This window comes from Triticum aestivum, chromosome 4A (genome assembly GCF_018294505.1).
Source record: "Triticum aestivum cultivar Chinese Spring chromosome 4A, IWGSC CS RefSeq v2.1, whole genome shotgun sequence".
Taxonomy (NCBI): Eukaryota; Viridiplantae; Streptophyta; class Magnoliopsida; order Poales; family Poaceae; genus Triticum; species Triticum aestivum.
In genome coordinates this window covers 621,580,588-621,603,203 of record NC_057803.1, presented here as the reverse complement: position 1 = coordinate 621,603,203, position 22,616 = coordinate 621,580,588, and the positions used below count along the sequence as shown (strand labels likewise).

Here is a 22,616-nt window from a genome sequence, read left to right as displayed (position 1 = left end):
TCTTAGCGACTTGTTGGAGAAGTTGCAATTTTTTCGATCCCCTTCATCATGGTTTCAGGCGGAGGTTTGGCTGAAGGCCGCGAGATCCGTCTCGGCGCGCTCGTGTTTGTTGCCGATGACTCCGCTTTGCTTCAGGAGGCCCCACTCGACGTCGACGCGCTCCCTGCCCGTGGGGCGACGAACTTTCATGCGTGCGTCCGTGGCGTCCTCCTGCGGCAGCCGTCGACCAAGTATCAGTCGACTCTAGCAGCTTTCCCCCTTCCTGCGGCCCGTCGGAGCAAATGCTCCGGTCAGTCGAGGCTTCAGTGGTGGGTGAGGCATGCGGTGGCCCGCCGGTCGGCCACCCCTCAAGTCGCGGCGATCGAGCCGGACGAAACTCTCTACGGCCTGTTTGATTTGTCGACTGGCTCCGTAGAGACTGCATCCGAGTGCGACAGCAGCGACCTAGCGGCTAAAGTTCTGATGGTCAATGGACCACGCAGCCCTCCTGGCTTCACCCGTGACGACGGAGGCGACCAGAACGACGATCCGTCGCGCGTTCATGAAGAGTACCGCCCCGAACCCCTCTCTTCGCAGCAGAGGGAGGAACTTCGCCGCCGAAACATGGATGCACTGCATACTCCTATAGTTGGAGAAACCCCTGAGGCCCAGGCCTTGGAGCAAGCACGCTTGGCCAACTTGGCTGAGCGCACTCGACTGGAGAACCTCCAGCGCGCACTTGACGATCGCGCTCGGCAGCGCGCTCCCGAATCCAGTCGACGCCAACTTTTTCCTCCTCGAACTCAGGTATACCGAACCCCGATCCAGAATCTAGCAGCTGCTGCCCAGATAGCGGAGTCGATCCAACCCTCCCAGTCAGAAGCTGGCCGAGGTCTGGTGCAGATCCCAGCCTTGCTCCGAGCGGCGGGAGAACAAAATACGGTTGTATCTCAGTTGCGGAATAAGATCCATAGAAGATCCATGGTTGCAGACATAGTTCAGTTGGCCCATAGCCCAAGATCGCACCCGAGGCGTGAGGGACATGGAGATCGATGAGATCAGTACAGAAACCGAGAGCAATATGATCACCGAGTCGATCACGATGATCGTCGTCGAGTGCCCACGCCTCCCCCAAGGAGTGGGTCGTACGTGCCTCGGCAACATGAAGATAGACGCCCTCACAGTGTTGGGCGAGGTATTCCAGGCGAGGTATTCCAGCTCACCGAGAAGGCCATGACAGGGGTCCGCAAACCAGAAATAGAGCGCATGGCTCAGGTCCAGAGTGCATTAGCAGAGCAATCAGAGCTGCAGTGATCCCCACAACTTCAGGTTGGCGACTGGAGTCAGTAAGTTCACTGGTGAGTCCAAGCCGGACACTTGGCTTGAAGACTACCGAGTGGCTGTCCAGATTGGTGGCGGCAATGATGAACTGTCCATGAAATACCTTCCTCTAATGTTGGAGGGCTCGGCTAGAGCATGGCTGAATCAGTTGATGCCTAACAATATTTATACTTGGGAAGATCTCGCCTGAGTGTTTGTCAGAACATTCGAGGGAACTTGCAAACGGCCGGCAGGTTTGACAGAATTACAGTGTTGTGTTCAGAAACCGAATGAAACTTTGAGGGATTATAGCCAGAGATGGATCACCCTACACCACACGGTAGAGGATGTGTCAGATCATTAGGAAATTTGTGCCTTTAAGGAAGGTGTCAGGTATCGGGAGTTGAATATGAAATTTGGCCGGACAGGAAATATGACTCTGGCTCGGATGATGGAGATTGCCACCAAGTATGCCAATGGTGAAGAAGAAGAACGACTCCGGAGTGGCAAGCACAAAGCAGTCGCCCACGAAGCCGGACGAGGAAACTCCAGTCGGAAACAGAAGCACAAGGCCGAGCCAGCTGCTCCTGGTGAAGCCTTGGCTGTGGTTCAAGGAAAGTTCAAGGGGAAGCCCAAAGGGCCATGGAACCCCAAGAAAGTAAAAGATCAAGATGGAAATGACGTGTTGGATTTGCCGTGAGACATCCACACCAAAAAAGATGAAGAGGGTAATTTCATTTACCCGAAGCACACCACTCGGCAGTGTCGGCTCCTAATCTAGCAATTCTGAGAGAAACAACCCGAGGAAAATGAGAAGGAAACAGACAAAGCTGAGGATGAAGAACGGGATGATGATGGTTATCCCCATGTGAATTCCACTCTGATGATTTTTGCTGACGTTGAGAGCAAAAGTCGATTGAAAGTCATCAACAGAGAAGTGAACATGGTCGCTCCGGTGACACCTAGTTACCTGAAATGGTCACAGACCGCCATTACATTCGACCAGTCTGATCATCCAGCACACATAGCCACCCCCGGGAGGCAAGCACTGGTGGTCGAACCGGTGGTCGAAGGCACTCGACTGACAAAGGTCCTGATGGACAGGGGCAGTGGCCTGAACATACTGTATGCTGAGACGTTGAAGGGAATGGGCATTCCGATGTCCAGACTCAGTGAAAGCAATATGAGTTTCCATGGGGTCATTCCAGGCAAGAAGGCTGCATCCCTCGGTCAGATTGCGCTCGACATGGTTTTCGGTGATTCCAAAAATTACCGCAAATAGAAGTTGACATTTGAAGTTGTGGATTTCCAGAGTGCTTATCATGCCATTCTGGGCAGGCCAGCTTATGCACGTTTTATGGCTCGACCATGTTACGTGTACCTCAAATTGAAGATGCCTGGTCCCAAAGGGGTGATCATTATCTCTGGTAATCGGAAGAAGGCAGAAGAGTGCTTCCAGAAGGGCTCAAAGATCGCCGATGCTCAAATGGCCGTGGTAGAATTGCAAGAATACCAGAAAAATGCAGCTCCGAGTGATTTTTTGCAAGCCAAGAAGCCAGCCACTGATTCAGCATTCCAGTCGTCTGGTGAAACGAAGTCGATTCATATTCACCCGACAGACCCCAATGCTGCTCCGACTCACATTTCAACCACACTCTACTCCAAATAGGAAGAAGCGCTCATCCAGTTCCTCCGCGAGAACTGGGACATCTTTGCATGGAAGCCTTCTGACATGCCGGGTGTTCCCAGGGGACTGGCTGAGCATCATTTGCAAGTCGACCCAAAAGTGAAACCAGTCAAAGAACATCTTTGACAGTCCGCTGTACAGAAGAGAAAGGCAATCGGTGAAGAGGTGGCTCGGCTTTTGGCAGCTGAGTTTATCCGAGAGATTTACCACTCCCAAAGAAGGACGACTCACTTCGCATGTGCATTGATTTCAAGCATATCAATCGGCCTGCCCAAAAGATCACTTTCCTCTCCCTCGCATCGACCAGATAGTCGACTCGACTGCAGGGTGCGAGCGTTTGTCCTTTTTGGACGCCTACTCTGGGTACCACCAGATCCGTCTGTACGGACCTGACGAGATAAAGACAGCTTTTATCACCCCGTTTGGGTGCTTCTATTATGTCACAATGCCATTCGGTTTGAAGAACACTGGAGCGACATTCATGCGGATGATTCAGAAGTTCCTGCTCACTCAGATCAGTCGGAATGTGGAAGCATACATGGATGACATTATGGTCAAGTCACGTAAAGGTTCCGACCTACTGACTGACCTTGCTGAAACCTTTGCCAGCCTCAGAAGGTATGATATCAAGATCAATCCATCAAAGTGCATGTTTGGAGTTCCGGGCGGAAAATTATCCGGTTTCCTCGTTTCCGAACGAGGGATCGATGCTAACCCAGAGAAAGTGGGTGTTATACTCCGAACGAAACACCCTGTGCATGTGCATGATTTCCGGAAGCTTACTGGTTGCTTGGCCACCCTAAGTCGATTCATTTCTTGCCTTGGTGAAAAGGCGCTGCCTCTTTATCGACTGATGAAGAAATCAGATAAGTTCGAGTGGACCCCAGAAGCTGATGCAGCATTTGCAGAGCTAAAAGCCCTGCTTTCCACCCAGTCGGTGCTTGCTGCTCCAATCAGCAAAGAACCTTTACTGCTTTATATAGCAGGCACTGGACAAGTCATCAGTACAGTACTTACGGTCAAGTGGGAAGAAGAAGGAAAAGCTTATAAAGTTCAGCGCCCAGTTTATTATATTTCTGAAGTCCTGACTCCGTCAAAGTAGAGATATCCGCACTATCAGAAGCTCTTCTATGGGATTTACATGACCACGAAGAAGGTTGCACACTATTTCTCTGATCACTCTGTTAGAGTCGTCAACGACGCTCCATTGTTAGAGATTCTGCACAACAGAGATGCAACTGGTCGAGTGGCAAAATGGGCGATTGAACTCCTTCCCTTGGATATCAAGTTTAAGGCAAAGAAAGCTATCAAGTCCCAAGCAATAGCAGATTTCCTCGCCGAGTGGATCGAATAGCAACTGCCGACTCAAGTTCACTCGGAGCACTGGACCATGTTGTTTGACGGATCCAAAATGCTGAATGGTTCTGGTGCTGGGGTAGTACTGGTATCCCACCGATGAGACAAGCTCAGATATGTCCTCCAGATTCACTTTGATTCCTCCAACAATGAAGCAGAATATGAAGCACTCCTATATGGGTTGCGCATGGCCATCTCACTCGGCGTCCGTCGCCTCATGGTCTACGGCAACTCAGATTTGGTAGTCAATCAAGTGATGAAGGAGTGGGACGTCAGAAGCCCAACCATGACTGGTTACTCTAACACGGTGAGGAAGCTGGAAAAGAAGTTTGAGGGGTTAGAGCTCCAACACATACCCTGACTGAAAAATCAAGCAGCCGAAGACTTGGCAAAGATAGGTTCCAAGAGAGAAGCCATTCCCAGCAATGTGTTTTTGGAGCATATTCACACGCCGACAGTTCAGGAAGATCCTTTTACTGAAGAGCCCCCGCAGCCTGAGAGTGCCACAGACCCAACTAAAGTCGAGGTCTCAGCCGTGGTCGACCTGATCATGGACGTTCTGGCCATTACTCCCAACTGGACAGCGCCCTACATTGCGTACATCCTCAGGAAATAACTCCCAGAGGATGAGGAAGAGGCTCGACAGATCGTCCGTCGATCCAAGGCCTTTACTGTGATAAGAGGACAACTGTTCAGGGAAAGCGTGACTGGAGTCGGTCAGAAATGCATAACACCAGAAGAAGGTCGAATGATCCTCAATGACATCCACTCGGGAACCTGTGGTCACCATGCGTCCTCTCGGGCCATCGTGGCTAAAGCATACCGAGTTGGATTCTATTGGCCACGGGCAAATGAAATGGCGAAAGATATAGTCGACAGATGTGAAGGCTGCCAGTTTTACTCTGACATGTCTCACAAGCCAGCATCATCCCTGAAGACCATCCCCCTCATCTGGCCCTTTGCTGTTTGGGGACTGGATATGGTTGGACCACTGAGAACTGGCAGGAGCGGCTTCACTCATGTGCTCGTTGCAGTCGACAAGTTTACCAAATGGATCGAAGCTAAACCTATCAAGAACCTTGAGGCCAGCATCGCTGTCAGTTTTATCAGAGAATTGACATTCAGATATGGAGTTCCACACAGCATCATCACGGATAACGGGTCGAACTTCGATTCTGATGAGTTTAGAGCTTTTTGCGCTTCTCAAGGCACCCGAGTCGACTATGCTTCAGTCGCTCACCCGCAGTCGAACGGACAAGCAGAAAGAGCCAATGGCCTAATTCTCAAAGGACTGAAACCCCGACTGATGCGTGATCTCAAACCCGCAGCAGGCGCTTGGGTTGATGAACTTCCATCAGTTCTGTGGGGTTTAAGGACACTGGACGAACTCCTTTCTTCTTAGTCTATGGAGCCAAAGTTGTTCTGCCAAGTGACCTGCTCCGCAATGCACCCCGAGTCGAGCTCTTCTCCGAAGAGGAAGTAGAGCAGGCCCGACAAGATTCAGTCGATCTCTTAGAGGAGGAAAGAGAGATGGCCTTGAACCAGTCGACCATTTATCAGCAAGACTTGCGTAGATTCCACGCCAGAAATGTGAGGGGTCGAGCCTTTCAAGAAGGAGACCTGGTTATTTGAGTGGATCAACAGAAACCACACAAGCTCGCCCCGGCTTGGGAAGGCCCCTGCATCAACACCAAAGTTCTTCACAACGGAGCATACCATCTTTATAGTGTTGAGCATCATAAAGACGAGCCACGGGCTTGGAACGCGGAGCTGCTCCGCCCCTTTTATACTTAAGCACTAGTTCGAATAAAACGTAATAAGAAACACCTTTGTAATTTGTTTATCAAATACAAGAGCTTACGGTCCTCTCATACGATTGTTATTGTTCTTATTTACTTCTAAAATCCCCCAGTGGGTGGGCTTAGTCGCGAATCCGTTTCGCCTAAGTTCGAAAGAAAATACTACCGAGTGAAGAGCAATCCTCCCACTCGGGGGCTTAGCTGCAGTCCAGTACTCGCCTAAGTTCTCTCACTCGGAGGCTTAGCTGCAGTCCAGTACTTGCCTAGGTTTGAAAAAATCCTACCGAGTGTAGAGCAATCCTCCCAATCGGGGGCTTCGCTGCAGTCCAGTACTCGCCTAAGTTCTCTCACTCGGAGACTTAGTTGCAGTCTGGTACTCACCTAAGTTTGAAAAATCCTATCGAGTGGAGAGCAATCCTCCCACTTGGGGGCTTAGCTGCAGTCCAGCACTCGCCTAAGTTCTCTCCCTCGGAGACTTAGCTGCAGTCCGGTACTCGCCTAAGTTTGAAAAATCCTACCGAGTGGAGAGAAATCCTCCCACTCGGGGGCTTAGCTGCAGTCCAGCACTCGCCTAAGTTCTCTCACTCAGAGGCTTAGCTGCAGTCCAATACTCGCCTAAGTTTGAAAAATCCTACCGAGTGGAGAGAAATCCTCCCACTCGGGGGCTTAGCTACAGTCCAGTACTCGCCTAAGTTTGAAAAAATCCTACCGAGTGGAGAGAAATCCTCCCACTCAGGGGCTTAGCTGCAGTCCAGCACTCGCCTAAGTTCTCTCACTCGGAGGCTTAGCTAAAGTCCAATACTCGCCTAAGTTTGAAAAATCCTACCGAGTGGGGAGCAATCCTCCCACTCGGGGGCTTAGCTGCAGTCCAGCACTCGCCTAAGTTCTCTCACTCGAAGGCTTAGCTGTAGTCCAATACTCGCCTAAGTTTGAAAAAATCCTATCGTGTGGAGAGAAATCCTCCCACTTGGGGGCTTAGCTGCAGTCCAGTACCCACCTATGTTCGAAACATATCCCTATCCGCAAGGACGACGAGGTGCAGGTCGACTGCAACCTTCTCCTTCGGAGCTACGGCACAAGTACAACGTACGCTCCATCCCTATCCGCAAGGACGACGAGGTGCAGATCGACTGCAACCTTCTCCTTCGGAGCTATGGCACAAGTACAATGTACGCTCCATCCCTATCCGCAAGGACGACGAGGTGCAGGTCGACTACAAACTTCTCCTTCGGAGCTACGGCACAAGTACAACATGCGCTCCATCCATATCCGCAAGGACGACGAGGTGCAGGTCAACTGCAACCTTCTCCTTCGGAGCTACGGCACAAGTACAACATGCGCTCCATCCATATCCGCAAGGACGACGAGGTGCAGGTCGACTGCAACCTTCTCCTTTGGAGCTACGGCACAAGTACAACGTGCGCTCCATCCCTATCCACAAGGACGATGAAGCGCAGGTCGACTGGAGCCACCACTTCAGAGCTGCATCTCCAACTCAAAGACTATTCCGAGAAGTGAACAAAGTCCATTCGAAGGCAAAATGCAAGCACATTCGGAGATAAACCAAATTCGGATAAATCCTAAAGTTCCAAGCAGCAAATCAAAAGTATTTGGGCATCAAGCCCGAAGGAGTTTAACGGTTACAACAATCACTCGGCATTCCATGGCAAATTTAAAGTAGATTCAAGTCTCATAAGTTTCTTCACTCGGCAGGAGGAGGGCTGGCAGGCTCCACAAATCAGTCCAGGTTGATCCCATCAGCGATCCGAGTAGTGGCAACAATGAAAGTCTCCATGAAGGACTGGAAGTCATGCTTTTTGGTGTTAGCGACTTTGATCGTAGCCAGCTTGTCTTCACGAGCCTCCTTGCAATGGACTCGCACCAAGGACAGTGCCACGTCAGCACCACACCGGGCGGAGGACTTCTTCCATTCTTGCACTCGGTCAGGGATCTCGTTCAGTCGAGCCATCAGGGATTCTAGGTCATTTTGAAGCGTCGCCCTCGGCCAAAGCGATGAGTCGATTCGGGAGACTACCTCCTTCAGACGCACGAGGTAGCTTGTGGCGCTGGCGATACGGGACTCCAGTCGGAGCAAGTTCATTGCAGTTTCATCGCAAACTGGAGAAGCGATATGGTCCAGACCCGTCTTGACCTTTCCAGTTTCCTCGTGAAGTTTTGGCAGAATTCTGCAGCCAAAAATTAGTGAGTCGACCGAGCAAGATCCGATCGCAAGCATTAACACAGTCTGTTTAAAAGAAATACCTTCCAGCGTGAGATAGAGCTTCTTGGCAAGAGTCCTCAGATAAGCTTCCGTGTCATTCCTCTTGCGGATGGCGGACTCCAGTTTTTCATTCAGGGCAACCTTGTCCTTCTTCAGACTAGTCACTTCACGGTTAGCTTCATTGAGGCAAGATTTCAGTTTGTTCACCTCCCCTTCCAGCATTCCGACTGAAGCAAGCTTCTGGTCTGCGAGAGCAGTTTTATCTTGGGCTGCTTTTTGCGCGGCGGCAAGGTCCGAGTCCTTCTTCTCCAGAGCCAACTTCATTTTATCTGCAAATGAAGCAATCAAATCAAACAAGAGATCGAAGAAATATATTGAAAGTCAGTCGACAGCCAGTTACCTTCCATACCAGCAGCTTCGTCTTGAGCTTTCTTTAGATTCTGCTGGGCCAATTCCAAGTCGAGGTTGAGTTGCCTCTGCTTCTCCTCAAGTTCAGCAAACTTGGAAATAAGAGTACAAGACTTCTGCAGAAGGCAAAAGATGGGTCAGTCGATAAGATCGAAGGTTGTTTACTTCCGAGTGAATAAAACGCAAAGAAGTTCGCTTAGACCCCAGCCGACTGCACACAGTCGACTCCGGTCTCGGGGGCTACACCCAGTGGGTGCACTTGGCATGCCCCCGCTGATTAAGACCCAACTCGACCGGTCCGCCCGGACCAAGTCAAAAAAAAGCTCTTCAGACCACAGTCAACTGCCAGCAGTCGACTGCAGTCTCGGGTACTACACCCAGTGGGTGCACTTGGTGTGCCCCCACCGGTTCAGACCCTACTCAACCGGTCCGCCTGAGTCGAGTGGAAGAAAAGAAAAAGAAAGGAAGGTAGAACTCAGACCCCAGTCGACTGCCAGCAGTCGACCGCGGTCTCGGGGACTACACCCAGTGGGTGCACTTAGCGTGCCCCCACCGGTTCAGATCCCACTCGCCCAGACCGAGTGGAAGAACGCAACTACCAAAGACAACAAAACACCCAGTGGGTGCTCTAATTCGACGCAAACAACAGGAGATTGTGTAGAAGAAAAATTTTCGGGTAGCATATCCTCATAGAACAAGAGCAGTCGGAAAGTCTACTTACCTGGACATTGGCCCGAAGAGCAGCACTGGCGTCATAGGAAGCATGGATATTCTCATGCACCGTCTTCACCCGCTCCATCATCACGTCACCCTGTCGGATGGATTCCGCAACCACTTCCGACTGGTTGTCCGGGACGAGGTAGCTGGTGAAAAAGAGAGCAGACGACCCAGGGGTGGCAGCTTGGAGCTCCGTGGCGGGGAGTTGGACGACTGAAGGAATCACCGGTGTAGTCGACGGTGCGGGGTGCTTACTCAGCAAGGGTGCAGCGAAGGTTACACAGGCCCTGCCCGCGTCTTCAGGTTGATGGACGGGTGGAGTTGTTGTTGGCCCTTGCCGAGATATCTTGCCAACTGCTACCTTCTTGCTCTTCCTAGGCTTAAGAGCCACATCTTCATCGTCATCTGGAAGATCGATGACGTTGGGTGGAGCTGCAAGACAGATCATTCGACCCCAAGTGAACCACTAGAATGCAATCGACCAAGGAATCAAGAACAAGATCATAAGAGTTTCTACCTGGGTTAGAGGTAACCGCATCTTCCATCTCCTCGTCTCGGTACTGGAGAGAAGAGGTTCCTGACATAGCAGCACTTCAAAGATCCGCATCTAGTCGGTTATGTTCTGTTACTCGAGTCGACGAAAAGAACAAGTCAGATGATTACCCGGAGATAGTAGGGACGGTCACATTGATCCTGGGCAAAGCCTTTGGCAGTTTGGAGGAGGTGGCTTTCGGTGCTTTCAGCGCTGGAGGCGGCCCAACTTTGGGCTGCTTCAGAACCTTCTCAATCGGAGTTGGGGAAGACGTCCTGGGACGCTTTGAAGACTGCCCAATCGACGCGGCCACCAGGCCCGGAGCGCTCGCCGGGTCGTGAGCGTGTTTGGATCTCCTCTCCCTGCGGGGAGGCGAGTCGACCTCTTCGTCATCAGTCGATTCATTGCTCTCCTCATCCTCCTCGGCATCTGAGTACCCTTCGCTGCCCTCACCCCCGCTCGCTCCTTCCTCAACGTCTTGCTCCTGCACTCCATTGGGCATTGAGTACATGTCGATGAGGGCCTGAAAACACAACGATCAAAAGAAATTCAGTCGACCATCAACAAGATGTCACACAGTGAATCGGAAAGATACTTGATAAAACAGAATCATACTTGCTCCGGCTGACGCGAGTGGTCGAATGGAATCAACCTCCTAGACCCCCGAGGGTTGTCTTTGTTGCTGGTGATCCCCATCAGCCACTTCTCCAAGGTGTCCTCGCTGACGTCCTCCGGGTGGATTCGAGTGGAATCCTCGAGCCCAGAGTACATCCACATCGGATGATCACGTGCCTGAATTGGTTGGATGCGTCGACCGAGAAAGACCTCCAGCAGATCCATCCCTGTCACCCCGTCGTGGACGAGTTGGACGACCCGCTCGACCAGCACCTTGACCTGCGCCTTCTCTTCTGGAACCACCTTCAGGGTGGCGGGCTTCTCCACTCGAGCCAAAGAAAAGGGAGGAAGTCCAGTCGACTGACCCGGGGTCGGCTGGTCCTTGCAATAAAACCAAGTCGACTGCCAGCCCCGGAATGAGTCGGGAAGGATCATTGCTGGGCAGGTGCTCTTGCTCCTCATCTGGATCCCCAGGCCCTCACACATCTGGATCACTTGCGTCCTCCCATCACTCGGATTGGCCTTTTTGATCGACTTGGAGCGGCAGGTGAAAATGTGTTTGAAAAGACCCAAGTGCGGTCGACAGCCCAAGAAATTTTCACACATCGAAACAAAAGCAGCCAGATAGACTATGGTGTTTGGAGTGAAATGGTGGAGCTGAGCCCCAAAGAAGTTCAAAAAGCCACGGAAGAAAGGATGGGGAGGCAATGAGAATCCGCGATCTACATGGGTGGCGAGGAGAACGCACTCACCCTCGCTTGGCTGTGCCTCGGTCTCATTCCCCGGGAGCCGTGCCGACTTGTGGGGGATCAGTGCCCCCTCCACCAGGTCGTCGAGGTCGTCCTGGCTGATCGTCGAGCGGATCCAGTCGCCCTGGATCCAGCCCGGCGGTAGGCCAGATCTCGATGAGGATCCGCCCCGGCTAGTCCGCTTGCCCTTCGCCTTCGCGGTTGCCTTCTTCGCGTGCTCCAGCGCCACTGTCTTCTCTTTCCCCATGGCGACGGATCAAGTTCGAGCGAGGGTCCGGCGACGAGAGCGGAAGCGAGCGCGGCGGAGAGGTCGGAGGAAGAAGAAAAGAGAATGGGAGCGCACGGGACAGAGGCCTGGTCCGGTGCCTTTTATAAGGTCATTCCCCGAGGTGGTGCGGAGATCGAGGAGACTTGCCTAATCCGTCCCGATTACCACGGTCTCGCCCGTCCGGCGCGCTTCCCAAAATTCGAATCCCGCGAAATCCGCGGAGAGCAGAGCAACTTGCCAGACTGAAAACGTCCTCTACATTATCATTCGGGATTCTACCGTGAAAATTCACATGACATAAACCAAGAATGGACCAAGGCGACTGAAAAAGGAGTCGACGTCGTCTCCTCAGTTCATTGTTCCAGAACAAGATATGCTCATAGCACAAAGAATGAGTCGGAAGTGTTCCCAACTCCTTCCTCACTCAAACCCTGATCCATTCGGGGGCTATTGATGAAGCTATGTACCTAGGGTAGGGTCATGGATCTGTCATACATACCCTCCCCAAGGACATCTCTACAAAGAATCAGAAGCAGCCGAAGAGAAACCATCATCCACTCGACCATGAAGATGTGTTCACTCGACCACCTTGAAGATGCTCGACCACCAGAAGATGAGAAGCCCTTCACTCCGCAACGGTCGGGATTTAAACCATAGCTTTATGGACATTTATAGCACTTTACTTCGGATGTTACCAGTAACGCTCCTCCTTTATGAACATTGAACCCTATGTAATGTAGGGGAGCTGGGGTCCTGGCGCACTCTATATAAGCCTCCCCCCTCCTCTGGGACAAGGGTTCGCACTTTTTGTAATTCACACGCATATATTCAATCGACCGCCTCCGGACTCCGAGGCGTAGGGTTGTTACTTCTTTCAAGAAGGGCCTGAACTCGTAAAACTCGTGTGTACAACTTCTCCATAGGTAGGATCTTGGCTCTACATTCCTACCCCCCCCCCCTATTCTACTGTCAGGCTTAGAACCACGACAGGTCCCCCTGACAGATACTATACTTCATTTTGAGCCATCTCCCAGGCACCCCATTCAGCAAGACCGCCGAGCGGGATGAACGGAGGATCGCGTCAATCCAATCACACCATGCAGTACAATTAACTGGAGACACCTCGATGTGAGGGTGGTAGCGACGGCATCATCTACAAGAAGAACACATGAGGATCATATATCAAATGGAAAACCTATACAACGAACAATAAAGAACATATTACAAAGTTATATCATCCTCAGGAGTCGAGTTAGATTATTATCGAACACCTTGTAGGCATAGACAAAGTATAATCTGTACTGTAAAGCCAAACACCATGGTAATGCCTTATGGGAATGGGATTACCTGAAAGTACAGAGCTTACCGAAGGTTCCACGCACCCTTTTTATGGATAGATTTTTCATCTTCAGACTCCAGGTACTTCCCTAGACCTGTCAGAGCAACTCTAATGGGGCTACCCATTTCGTCCGCCCGCGTCTGTTTGGGTCGGCGCGGACAAAAGTGGCGGCCCAACGTGCTGACCCAAACGGACGCGCGTCTGTTTTTCGTCCGCGGGCGACCCATTCCAGTCCCATTTTTGAGCCGGATTTGTGTCGGAGCGGATACGAGACGGACGCGTGCGCGCTCGCCCTCTTTTCTCAATGGGCCTGCTGGTCGGTGGCACATTGGATTCACACCCTCGCCCTCTGCTACGTCGCCGACGCCGCTGGCCATTTTTTTAGGTAAAAAAGGATACATAGATAATTGTAGCGTACACAGATAAAAAGAAAAGACCACTACTCGTCGATTTCTGAATCCGACTCGGTAATGTCCTCCTCCGATGTCTGAATGTAGGCGTCAGCATACGCCTTGTCTTCAAAGTCCCAACCCGCCGTTTCTCGTAGCTTCAATTTCAATTGAGTTGTTTGCTTCCGCGAACGCTTGTCCTCCGGATAGGCAGCTCGCTCCCTCCTCCTCGCGTCCCTCTCCGATCTCAATTGCTTGCAAAACTGGTGCATGTCGATGATGTCCTGCGGGTAGCCTCCACGCCACAGCACCAAGGCTTCCACGTCCCTCTCTGCGATGGCGAGGCGACGCTGCCGCCTCCGGTGGACACAACGATCCTCGTCGGTGAAAAGCCGCGGGAGAGGCGCCAGATCCTGCGCCCGCTGGCTCGACACGTTGGGAAAATTCATATCCCGACGAGGCCTCAGGAGGCGCCACGCCGCCGCGTCGTGCGCGCGGGCCGCCTCCTCTGCGGTGTCGAAGGTGCCGAGGGCGAGACGTTTCTCGCGAAACCAGATCTCGGAGGAGAAGGCGCCGGAGCGTTGCTCGTGGACTCCGTGAAAATCCGAAGCGCGTAGGCGGCGGATCGACATGGTGGCGCAAAGGCGGCGAGAGTGGGCGGCCGACAGAGTGTGGAGAGAGCGTCTTCTTTTATACCGAGCGTCGGCCGCGGCGCGCGCGCGAACCTTTCCCATGCACTGGAGTGCCAAAACCAGCGCGCGCGAACCTTTCCCGCGTGCTGGAGCGTCAAAATCAGAACGACGGCATGATGTTAAACGCGCGCGGTCATGAAAATAGATCGGCCCATGGAAATTAGTACTAACTTGCCATGTGCTACATAACAATACCACAAAACCGCCAGCCTAAAAAAATGAAAGAAATGTGCCATGGCAAAACCTATCACATTTGTGCAAGACAGCACAACAATCATAAGTGAATCATCTACCACAGCACAAAACATGATCAAACAACAAATAATCTGACAGAAAGTATGCACAGAAATGACAACAGTATAGTTGCATCCCTCAAAAGGAGATTAAGAGGGCACATTACACTGGCAGAAAAACCATACCACCTGCTCTATCCTTTTCATAAGAGTAATTGATACTATAGTAAAATTAGCATTACAAGATCACCATGACTCGACCGAAATTGCAGACTGATGTTTTGAGAGCTATGCAATGTGCAATTCATGGGACAAACGCGACGAGCGGCGGCCTGACTTGAGGGGCAAAGGAAGACGAGCCTAATCCTGAGACAGAAGGGTATCGTCGGCGCCAACCCCCTCTCATCCCGCACACGCCAGTAGGCCACTGGTCTGGGCCGTTGCTCATCGGCAACGAGCGCCAATCCGTGCCTGCGCCCGCCGCCGCCACCACTACGGTCGACGAAGCCCCTTTCGCCACAGCCACACCCAAATCTCAACAGCGCCCGTGGTGCTGAAGCTGTCGTAGCCCACCTCCTTCCACTCCCTCCTTTGTCGCAGCTTGCCATCACCAACTTACCTGAGCTCGCCTCACACCCATGAATTTTGTTGCACGGCCATGGTTGTGTCATGCCCGATCCATTCTTGTCCACCTACTTGCCCTCCTCCCACACCTTGGTGAAGGGGACGTCGCCGGCGTCTTCAATCTGGGGATCGAGCCACTCTACCTCGCGCACTGTGACAAATTGGACTGTCACTAACCACCGGCATCGTCGATGAAGAGAGTGAGACCGCGACGCTGGTGGTGGGAGCCGGGCCAGTCTAGCAAATCAACGTAGGAATAGGGTAGAAAAATCATAGGAATAGGAAAGTCATAAGAAATGAGATGACATGTATCTCAAATCCTATGAGTAGGAATAGGAAAGGAAATGCCCTTTGATTCACATCATAGGATTTTTTTTATTAAGTCTAGGCTAATGTTTATTTTTCTATGAAATGTGGAGGATAGGAAGAATTCCGCCATAGAAATAGAATTTCATTCATACAAACCAAAGAGCTCTAAATGATTTTTTTTCTATAAAAATCCTATCATATGAAAATCCTATAAAATTCCTCCAAACAAAAGGAGGCCTAACCGAAAAAGGCTTTCGCCCCGCTTTATAAATAAAGCAACCACCGAGCACAAAGTCCACAAGGTATCAACCAAAACACACACACACACCCAACGCCACCGCGCGAAGATCCAACACAAACGCACGGAACACAACACACAACATAGGTTCAGCTGTGGGCACAGCACAACAAACCCAACACAACCACAAGGAACGCACAGACAACAAGCGGCGGCGGCGTCGATGACGAAGGAGAGCTAATCCGGCTCAGGCGGTGGAGGGGGAAGCGGCGGAGCCATCCGGAGAGCCATCGCGCGAAGTTGGGTGATGATGAAGGTGATGGCGTCTCTCTCCCTGGGGCGCCTAAGCGGCCGCCGAAACTGCAAGTAACTAGACCATTTGAACAAAAGCATTAGTAGCGTGCCCAAGAGGTATACGCTGAATCACAAAAGGAGGCCTAAACCAAAGGAGGCCTAAGGGGATGGATGGTTAATGTTTCGCAAAGGGGATGGATGGTTAATGTTTCGCAAGAAGCTTCGTCCCAGCGAACGGGTCTAATAGGATGACGTGGGCCAGCTGCTGCTCCAAGATTCAGCAGAAAGCGACCGTGATCGGGGCGTTCGCCGGGAATCGTCAGATTTTTACGGTCCCCGGTTAGCTTTTCCTTAAACTTATTTATAACCCTAAAGAAAAAGATCAATGAAATTATTGATTGATTTGAAAAAGAAAAGAAAAAGGACTAGAAGTGTGTACGTGCACGCGCAGCGTCTGAATTAATTTGGGCGTACCTACGTGTCAATTCAACCCCGCTGCTGGCCGGATTGTCCGTTCGTACGTACGTATGGCATCTCATTCATCTAGCTTGCTAGCGCACTCCTAATTCGAAATGTAGTCTCGTACGTGGCCGACTGGCCGTCGAACACCGTCTTCCCAACTACATAGGGATGTAGACTACATCCCTCGTCCAACCATCAGATCGTCTGTTCCTTCTCCGGCCAAGGCGCCAGCTCTCAAAGTCAAAGCGCCAAGAGAGATCACCGATGTTTTCCGTTGAGCGAGCAATGGCCAAAGCCGCCGCGTCCCTTCTCCCCGGTCTTCTCCCGACCCCGCAGATGAAGCCGTGCCTCATGATCCTGCCGGCTTCCTTCGCCTCCAAGCCCAACCCCATGCCCGGCCGTGCCGACTCCGTTGAGAGGTGGGAATGGGATGCGCACAAGAAGGACAAGAAGCCCACTATCCCAGCGGCCCAGCCTCGTCGTGCTGCAGCAGCTCAAGTCCCGGCCGAGCCTCATCCTGCGAGTGTTGGGACATAAACAAGCAGTTCTCCGGCAGCAGCCGCACGTCCTCGTCTTCGTCGTCGTCAAGCCGACCAAGCAGCACGAGCCCCGGAGGGAGGTGGGATAGCAACAAGCGGCTGCCGCCCAGCCGCGCGACCACCGCCGATCGCTGGGACACGCACAAGAAGCCTTGCCCGGCACAAGCTACCGCCGTGAGCTGGATGGGCGACAAGGAGGACCAGGAGGACGACGACACAACGGCGATGGTTCTGAAACCGACAGTGCCGCCGCACATAGGCCCCATGTTCTCTTGCCTGAGTTTCCTCGCCTCCCCTGACCCGAGCATGCTTCCAATGCCGACCTTTTTTTTCTCGCGGAACCCGGAAGTGCGTCCGGTACAAGCCTTTTAGGGCTTCATTAGCTAGTAGTTGCTCGTTCGCACTGCTCATGTATATTTGGACATACACTTTGTAACTAGCTAGTGTGTGGAGGTAGCAGTGGGTATTTTTTCTATCATTTTATGTTCATGCATATGTAGCAGCATTGATCGCATTGTACTCTAACGTTCAAGATCATTTGTTGTTTGTTTGTCTTCTGATCGGCACTGCTGTTACAAGCTAGCTTTTTTTTTTTGAGGGAATGCTTTTACAAGCTAGCTAGTTTAAGATGAAGGTAGCATCAGGTGTTTTTAACATACACTAAATCCCGGTGATGCACCCAAACATCCTGGAAGGTCATGCATGCATTAAACTGGATCAAGAAAAAATTAATCAACAAGGCTAGCAGCTGGCTAATAAAAAAAAAATTGGGCTGCAGGTGCATGAAAATTTTGGCAAAATTAGATTGCAAAATCATATTTGTGTTCTTGAGTCTATGTTTAGGCCTTATAAAAAAAATAAGTATCAAACATAAGGGTGCCAAGACTCTATCTCGAACATGGAGTTTACTGGTTTTCTTTAATTTCTAAAAGTGGTAACAAAGTCCTGTAAACATGGTACCCTCATATGACATCTAGAGACGGTGGTAAAAATTTTGAGAAGGTATTATAGAATTTGTGACGTACACTGCCTAGAATTTAAACCATCTTCGAGGAAGAAACATGGTTTAGAGAGACACCAAGAGTCAGGTTTGAAGGCGATACGACTGTTGTTTCATCCATTGGACTTTAATAATCTTCCACACTCAAGATACGGTACTACATGCTCTAAGTCAAAATTTGGCATTCTGTAAACTGAGCCTAGTTGAGATGGTTAGGTTTCTTGTGATGGAAACAAACCATCAGTGTTCAAGTCCGAGACTATGCACTCGTGCTCGCATTTTTCAGAATTTATTTAGGCTTTCAGGTGATGTTAATTCAGTGGGAGGAGACGCTCCCGTCCACTATGAATGTGCATGTGGTTACTTTGTGAGTTGTTGTCTCGGCTCAGTATCTCGGAGGTGCTCATAGGAGTACGGTGTGTATGCGTGCGTTCATAGGGATGCATGTATGTGGACAACTGAGTTAAATGTGCTAAAAATGGCATTTTGGGGGGATTCATTAGCTACGATTAAATGCATTTCTAGGCATTTGAACTGCAAGTGCATGAAAAAGTTGGGTCGAAAAATTACATTTGTGTTTTTGAGTCTATGTTTAGACTTTATACAATAAATAACAAACTTGAGGGTGTCAAGACTCGACTAAGAACATGGACTTATTATTTTTTAATTCCAAAAGATGAAAACAAAGTCTGAAAATATGAAACTTGGCATGGTGCACTCATATGACATCTAGAGACTGGCAGACTGCGGTAAAAAATTGAGAAGGTTTCACAAAAATTATCTTGTACACTGCTTTGAAATATCTTTGAGAATATCAATTAATTTGGAACCATTAAGAAACACCTTCTCAAAAATTTTAAATGACATTTCAATCCTTGAAGGTGCTGAAATATTCGTCCGGCAAAACTAGTCAGTACTCCCTCCGGTCATTTATACTTCGCATATTAGATTTATGTCAAGTCAAACTTTGCAAAGTTTGATCAAATTTATATTAAAAAATATCGCCTTTCATAACGAATTTACCAATATTAAACTACATTTCATAACTATAAATTTGACCGGCAGCAAAGGGATAGGGTACGCCATCGTGGAGGAGCTCGCCGGGTTCGGTGCGAGGGTGCATGCCTGCTCCCGGAACGCGGCCGAGCTGGAGGAGTGCCGACGGCGGTGGGAGGAGAAGGGCCTGCATGTCACCGCCTCCGCCTGCGACGTCTCTGTGCGCGCCGACAGGGAGAGGCTCATGGACACCGTCCGGCAGACCTTCGACGGCAAGCTCGACATACTAGTGAGTTCTATATGTGTCTGTAAACTGTGGATTTTGTGTGTCTTCTGGATTGCTAGCGCCTAGCGATCGGGAGTATGTATATGTATGTACGTAGGTGAACAACGCGGGGCAGCTGCTGGTGAAGCCCACCGCGGAGTGCACCGCGGAGGAGTACTCCAAGGTGATGGCTACCAACCTGGAGTCGAGCTTCCATCTCAGCCAGCTCGCGCGCCCTCTTCTCGTGCGCGCCGGAGGAGGCAGCATCATTAACATGTCCTCCATTGGAGGCTCCATCGGCTTCGTTGGCTCCACCGTCTATGCTATCACAAAAGGTACGTGCTCACTCCATTTCAAGATAAATCTCATATTAGTTTCAGTTTAAGTCAAATTTTGTGAAACTAGATCAGCTTCAAGTTTAAAAATGTTATTACATCATGTATGTAGGTGCAATGAACCAACTGACGAGGAGTTTGGCCACCGAGTGGGCCCCTGACAAGATCCGTGTGAACGGTGTCGCCCCAGGATTTATGACAACCGATATGATTAAAGACGTAAGCAACATAGTACTACCTCTGTTCCAAATTACCTGCCTTAGATTTCTCTAGATACAGAGGTATCTAGCGAAAATCCATTTCTGCACCCGAGCTCATCTGCACCCGCGCCGACGAAAAAAATCAAAACAAATACTAGAAAAATTCAAAAAATTCCAAATAAAATTTGTGTGATAGACATTTTGATGCGTGAGGCCCGCTCCAAATTTCAAGTCATTTGGACATATGAGCAGCTCTCAGAAAAAAGACAAATTGGGGGTCTGTAAAAATGTTTACTGTTCATGTACTGTTTTGGTCCGATTTGTCTTTTTTGCTGAGAGCTTCTCATATGTCCAAATGACTTGAAATATGGGGCGGGCCTCACGCATCAAATTGTCTACCATACAAATTTTATTTGGAATTTTTTGAATTTGTTTTGAATTTTTTATGAATTTTTTTCTAACCGGGTGCAGATGTGCCTGGGCACCAAAACGCCCTACGTACTCGGTATCTAGTGTTAGATGTATTTGTATTTAGACAAATATAAGACAGGTAATCTAGGACGGAGAGAGTACTGTATAGCCTAATGGAGTAGCAAATGTTTTCTTGTTTATAAACGAGCACCACAGTAATTTTTAACTAGGCCTGGTAAGTTTTTGGTGAGATACTAAGTTCACTTTATCCTAAAAACAAAGTAATGCGTTCACTTTTCTATGCGGAAGTAACGAGTTCACTTTGCACGAGGAGGGACAAGGATTTGGACATCACGGATATTATTTATGGATATATTTGGCCAAAAATGCTAGACACACGGACTAACCATTAACAAATTTGTGGATATTATTTGTGGATATATTTGGCAGATGGATACGGAGTACCTGGAACAGGAGCACTCCAAAACCCCGTTGCGGCGGAGTGGCAAGCCAGCTGAGATCGCCTCCGCGGTGGCATTTCTGTGCATGCCGGCGGCTTCCTTCATCACCGGGCAGGTCATCTGCGTCGACGGTGGTCGGACCATTAGTGCTTAATTAGTCGTCATCACCGCCACTGCATAAGTTGTTAACTAATTACTTGGCGAATAAGTAGTAGGTGTGTTGGGAGTAAACAAACATTAGTAAATAAATGATGCCAACTAGGAGTAACAATAAGTGCCATCATGTACAGTACATGTATGTATGTGTGTACATATACGTGTACGTGTGTAGGGATGAAAACGGAGCGGAAACGGACGGAACTGAGTGCTACCATATTTGTTTTCACATAATTTTTTTTGCAGAAGCAGAAACGAATACAGAAACCCCGGAAATGAATACGGAAATAGATACTACCGGAAACGGACACGGAGCAAATACAAAGTGGATACGAAACAGAAATAGGCATTGATCGGAATTTAAAAACCACTTGAATCATACAGAAATACACACAAAAACAAACAAATTTAATGAGTTGTTAACATGGCTACAAAATAATATCATTATGTTGGCAACTTACCGTAGTATTGTAGTTGTACCGGACAATTGCGTATATGGTCAAGCTGAGTACATGTGTGGTAGTAGAAGTTCGGCCTTAGATCCATTCTACTAATTGTGTCATTGTGTTCTCTTTGGTGGTTGGGCTACAAAGTAGCTATAGGTCTATAGTAAAAACAAAAATTCCATATTCACGAGAACGGAAAGTTCCATTTCCATGCATGTTCCACCGGAAAACACCATTCCGTTTTTGTTTCCGCTTCCGCATAAAAAATTCCATTTCCACTTCCGTTTTGTAAATTTCCGTTTCCGTTTTGATATTTCCTCTCCGTTTCCATTTTTCCTCCGGAAAAACGAAAAGTTTCCACTCCATTTTCATCCCTATACGTGTGTATATGTGGTGATAATTTTGTAACTACTATTGAATAGTTCAATATGAATATTGCAGGTCTGACTTGGATACTGGAGGAAATCAGAAGACCTTACAAATAAGTTTAAGAAATAAACATAAAAAAGTTTTTTATCTATCCTGTCCTGTGTATGTAGAAGGCAGGGTGCAGAAGCCCATGTTATCCCCTTTAATAAAAACTAAATCGGCAACGCGCCTTGGCGCGAGGGTGCCAGTCCCAATGATATGGTCAAGTTGTGGAAGATCAAACGGCATGATGTATTAGTATGAAGGCAAGTTAAGCACATGTAACAGGACAACCAATTATCAGGTTTAAGGGTAAGAATAAACATTCACACTGTACCAAAAGAATAATATCATCAAGTTCAACACGGTCATGAGATTATAAAAGCTAACCCACCCCGGAAGCAAGACAACATCCAATTCAGCACGGGCATATGATTACAAAAGCTAATTAGCTAACATTAAGTTCAGTAATATGAGCAGGAACATAACCGAGCAAAAGCCAACAGTGGCAATAGAAAGATAAAACTACGATGCCATAGGTAGGCATACAATAGTAGCTTGGTTCAATTGCCTCCATGAATGCCATTCCATTTGAGATACGACGCCAATAATATCATTGACGTTTGTCCTACATCCAGATGCCTCTGTTTTGTGCCCAGCAAATTTGGCAAATTTTCTCATAATTATTAAACATATCACTTTAAATATGAAAACTGATACATGCACACATATGTAATGAAATTAAACTTGACTAATGCAACAGCAGAGTGAAAGTCTCATGAATATGGGAAGAAATGTTATAGATGTTCTGCATCCTTTTGACACTACCAATCCAAAGGGTATGCCTCTTGCCATAGTGTGATCCCCTCCGACTTTTGATGTACCTCTATCCCAACGTATTAACTCAAAAGACCAGGGCCATCCATCTTGAAAAGCTCCTTCATTTGTAGCTTGAACTTTACAATCACCTCTTCATCTGCTCCACTAATTAATAGGTCATCGACATAAGTGCCAACTAGTAGATGATCCTTCCCTTCACCTTGTTGGTACATTGCATGCTCTAGTGGGGCTTTCCAAAATATAAGAGAAATCAAAGACTGGTCATTCATGCCTGTGGGCCTTGCCGTATCCCGTACAAGACTTTGTGTAGCTTTAGTACCTTTTTCTC

The 22,616-nt window shown here is 49.3% G+C and overlaps 1 protein-coding gene across 1 annotated transcript; it reads left to right on the top strand.

The window, feature by feature from the left end:
• The first annotated feature begins 18,078 nt into the window (after window positions 1–18,078).
• On the top strand, window positions 18,079–20,592 carry LOC123084103 (tropinone reductase homolog At2g29370-like). The gene is made up of 5 exons (XM_044505882.1): window positions 18,079–18,137; window positions 18,836–19,055; window positions 19,150–19,366; window positions 19,479–19,585; window positions 20,428–20,592. Exons 1-5 carry the CDS (start codon window positions 18,079–18,081, stop codon window positions 20,590–20,592), a joined length of 768 nt encoding a protein of 255 aa, XP_044361817.1.
• Window positions 20,593–22,616: the final 2,024 nt, after the last annotated feature.

Excerpts from the sequence above, each read along its gene's own strand:
- LOC123084103 (XM_044505882.1), top strand. The coding sequence starts at position 18,079 with ATGTTAATTCAGTGGGAGGAGACGCTCCCGTCCACTATGAATGTGCAT. Across the intron at positions 18,138-18,835 it reads AATGTGCATGTGGTTACTTT|CAAAGGGATAGGGTACGCCA; the intron begins GTGAGTTGTTGT and ends TTTGACCGGCAG. Across the intron at positions 19,586-20,427 it reads CAACCGATATGATTAAAGAC|ATGGATACGGAGTACCTGGA; the intron begins GTAAGCAACATA and ends TATATTTGGCAG.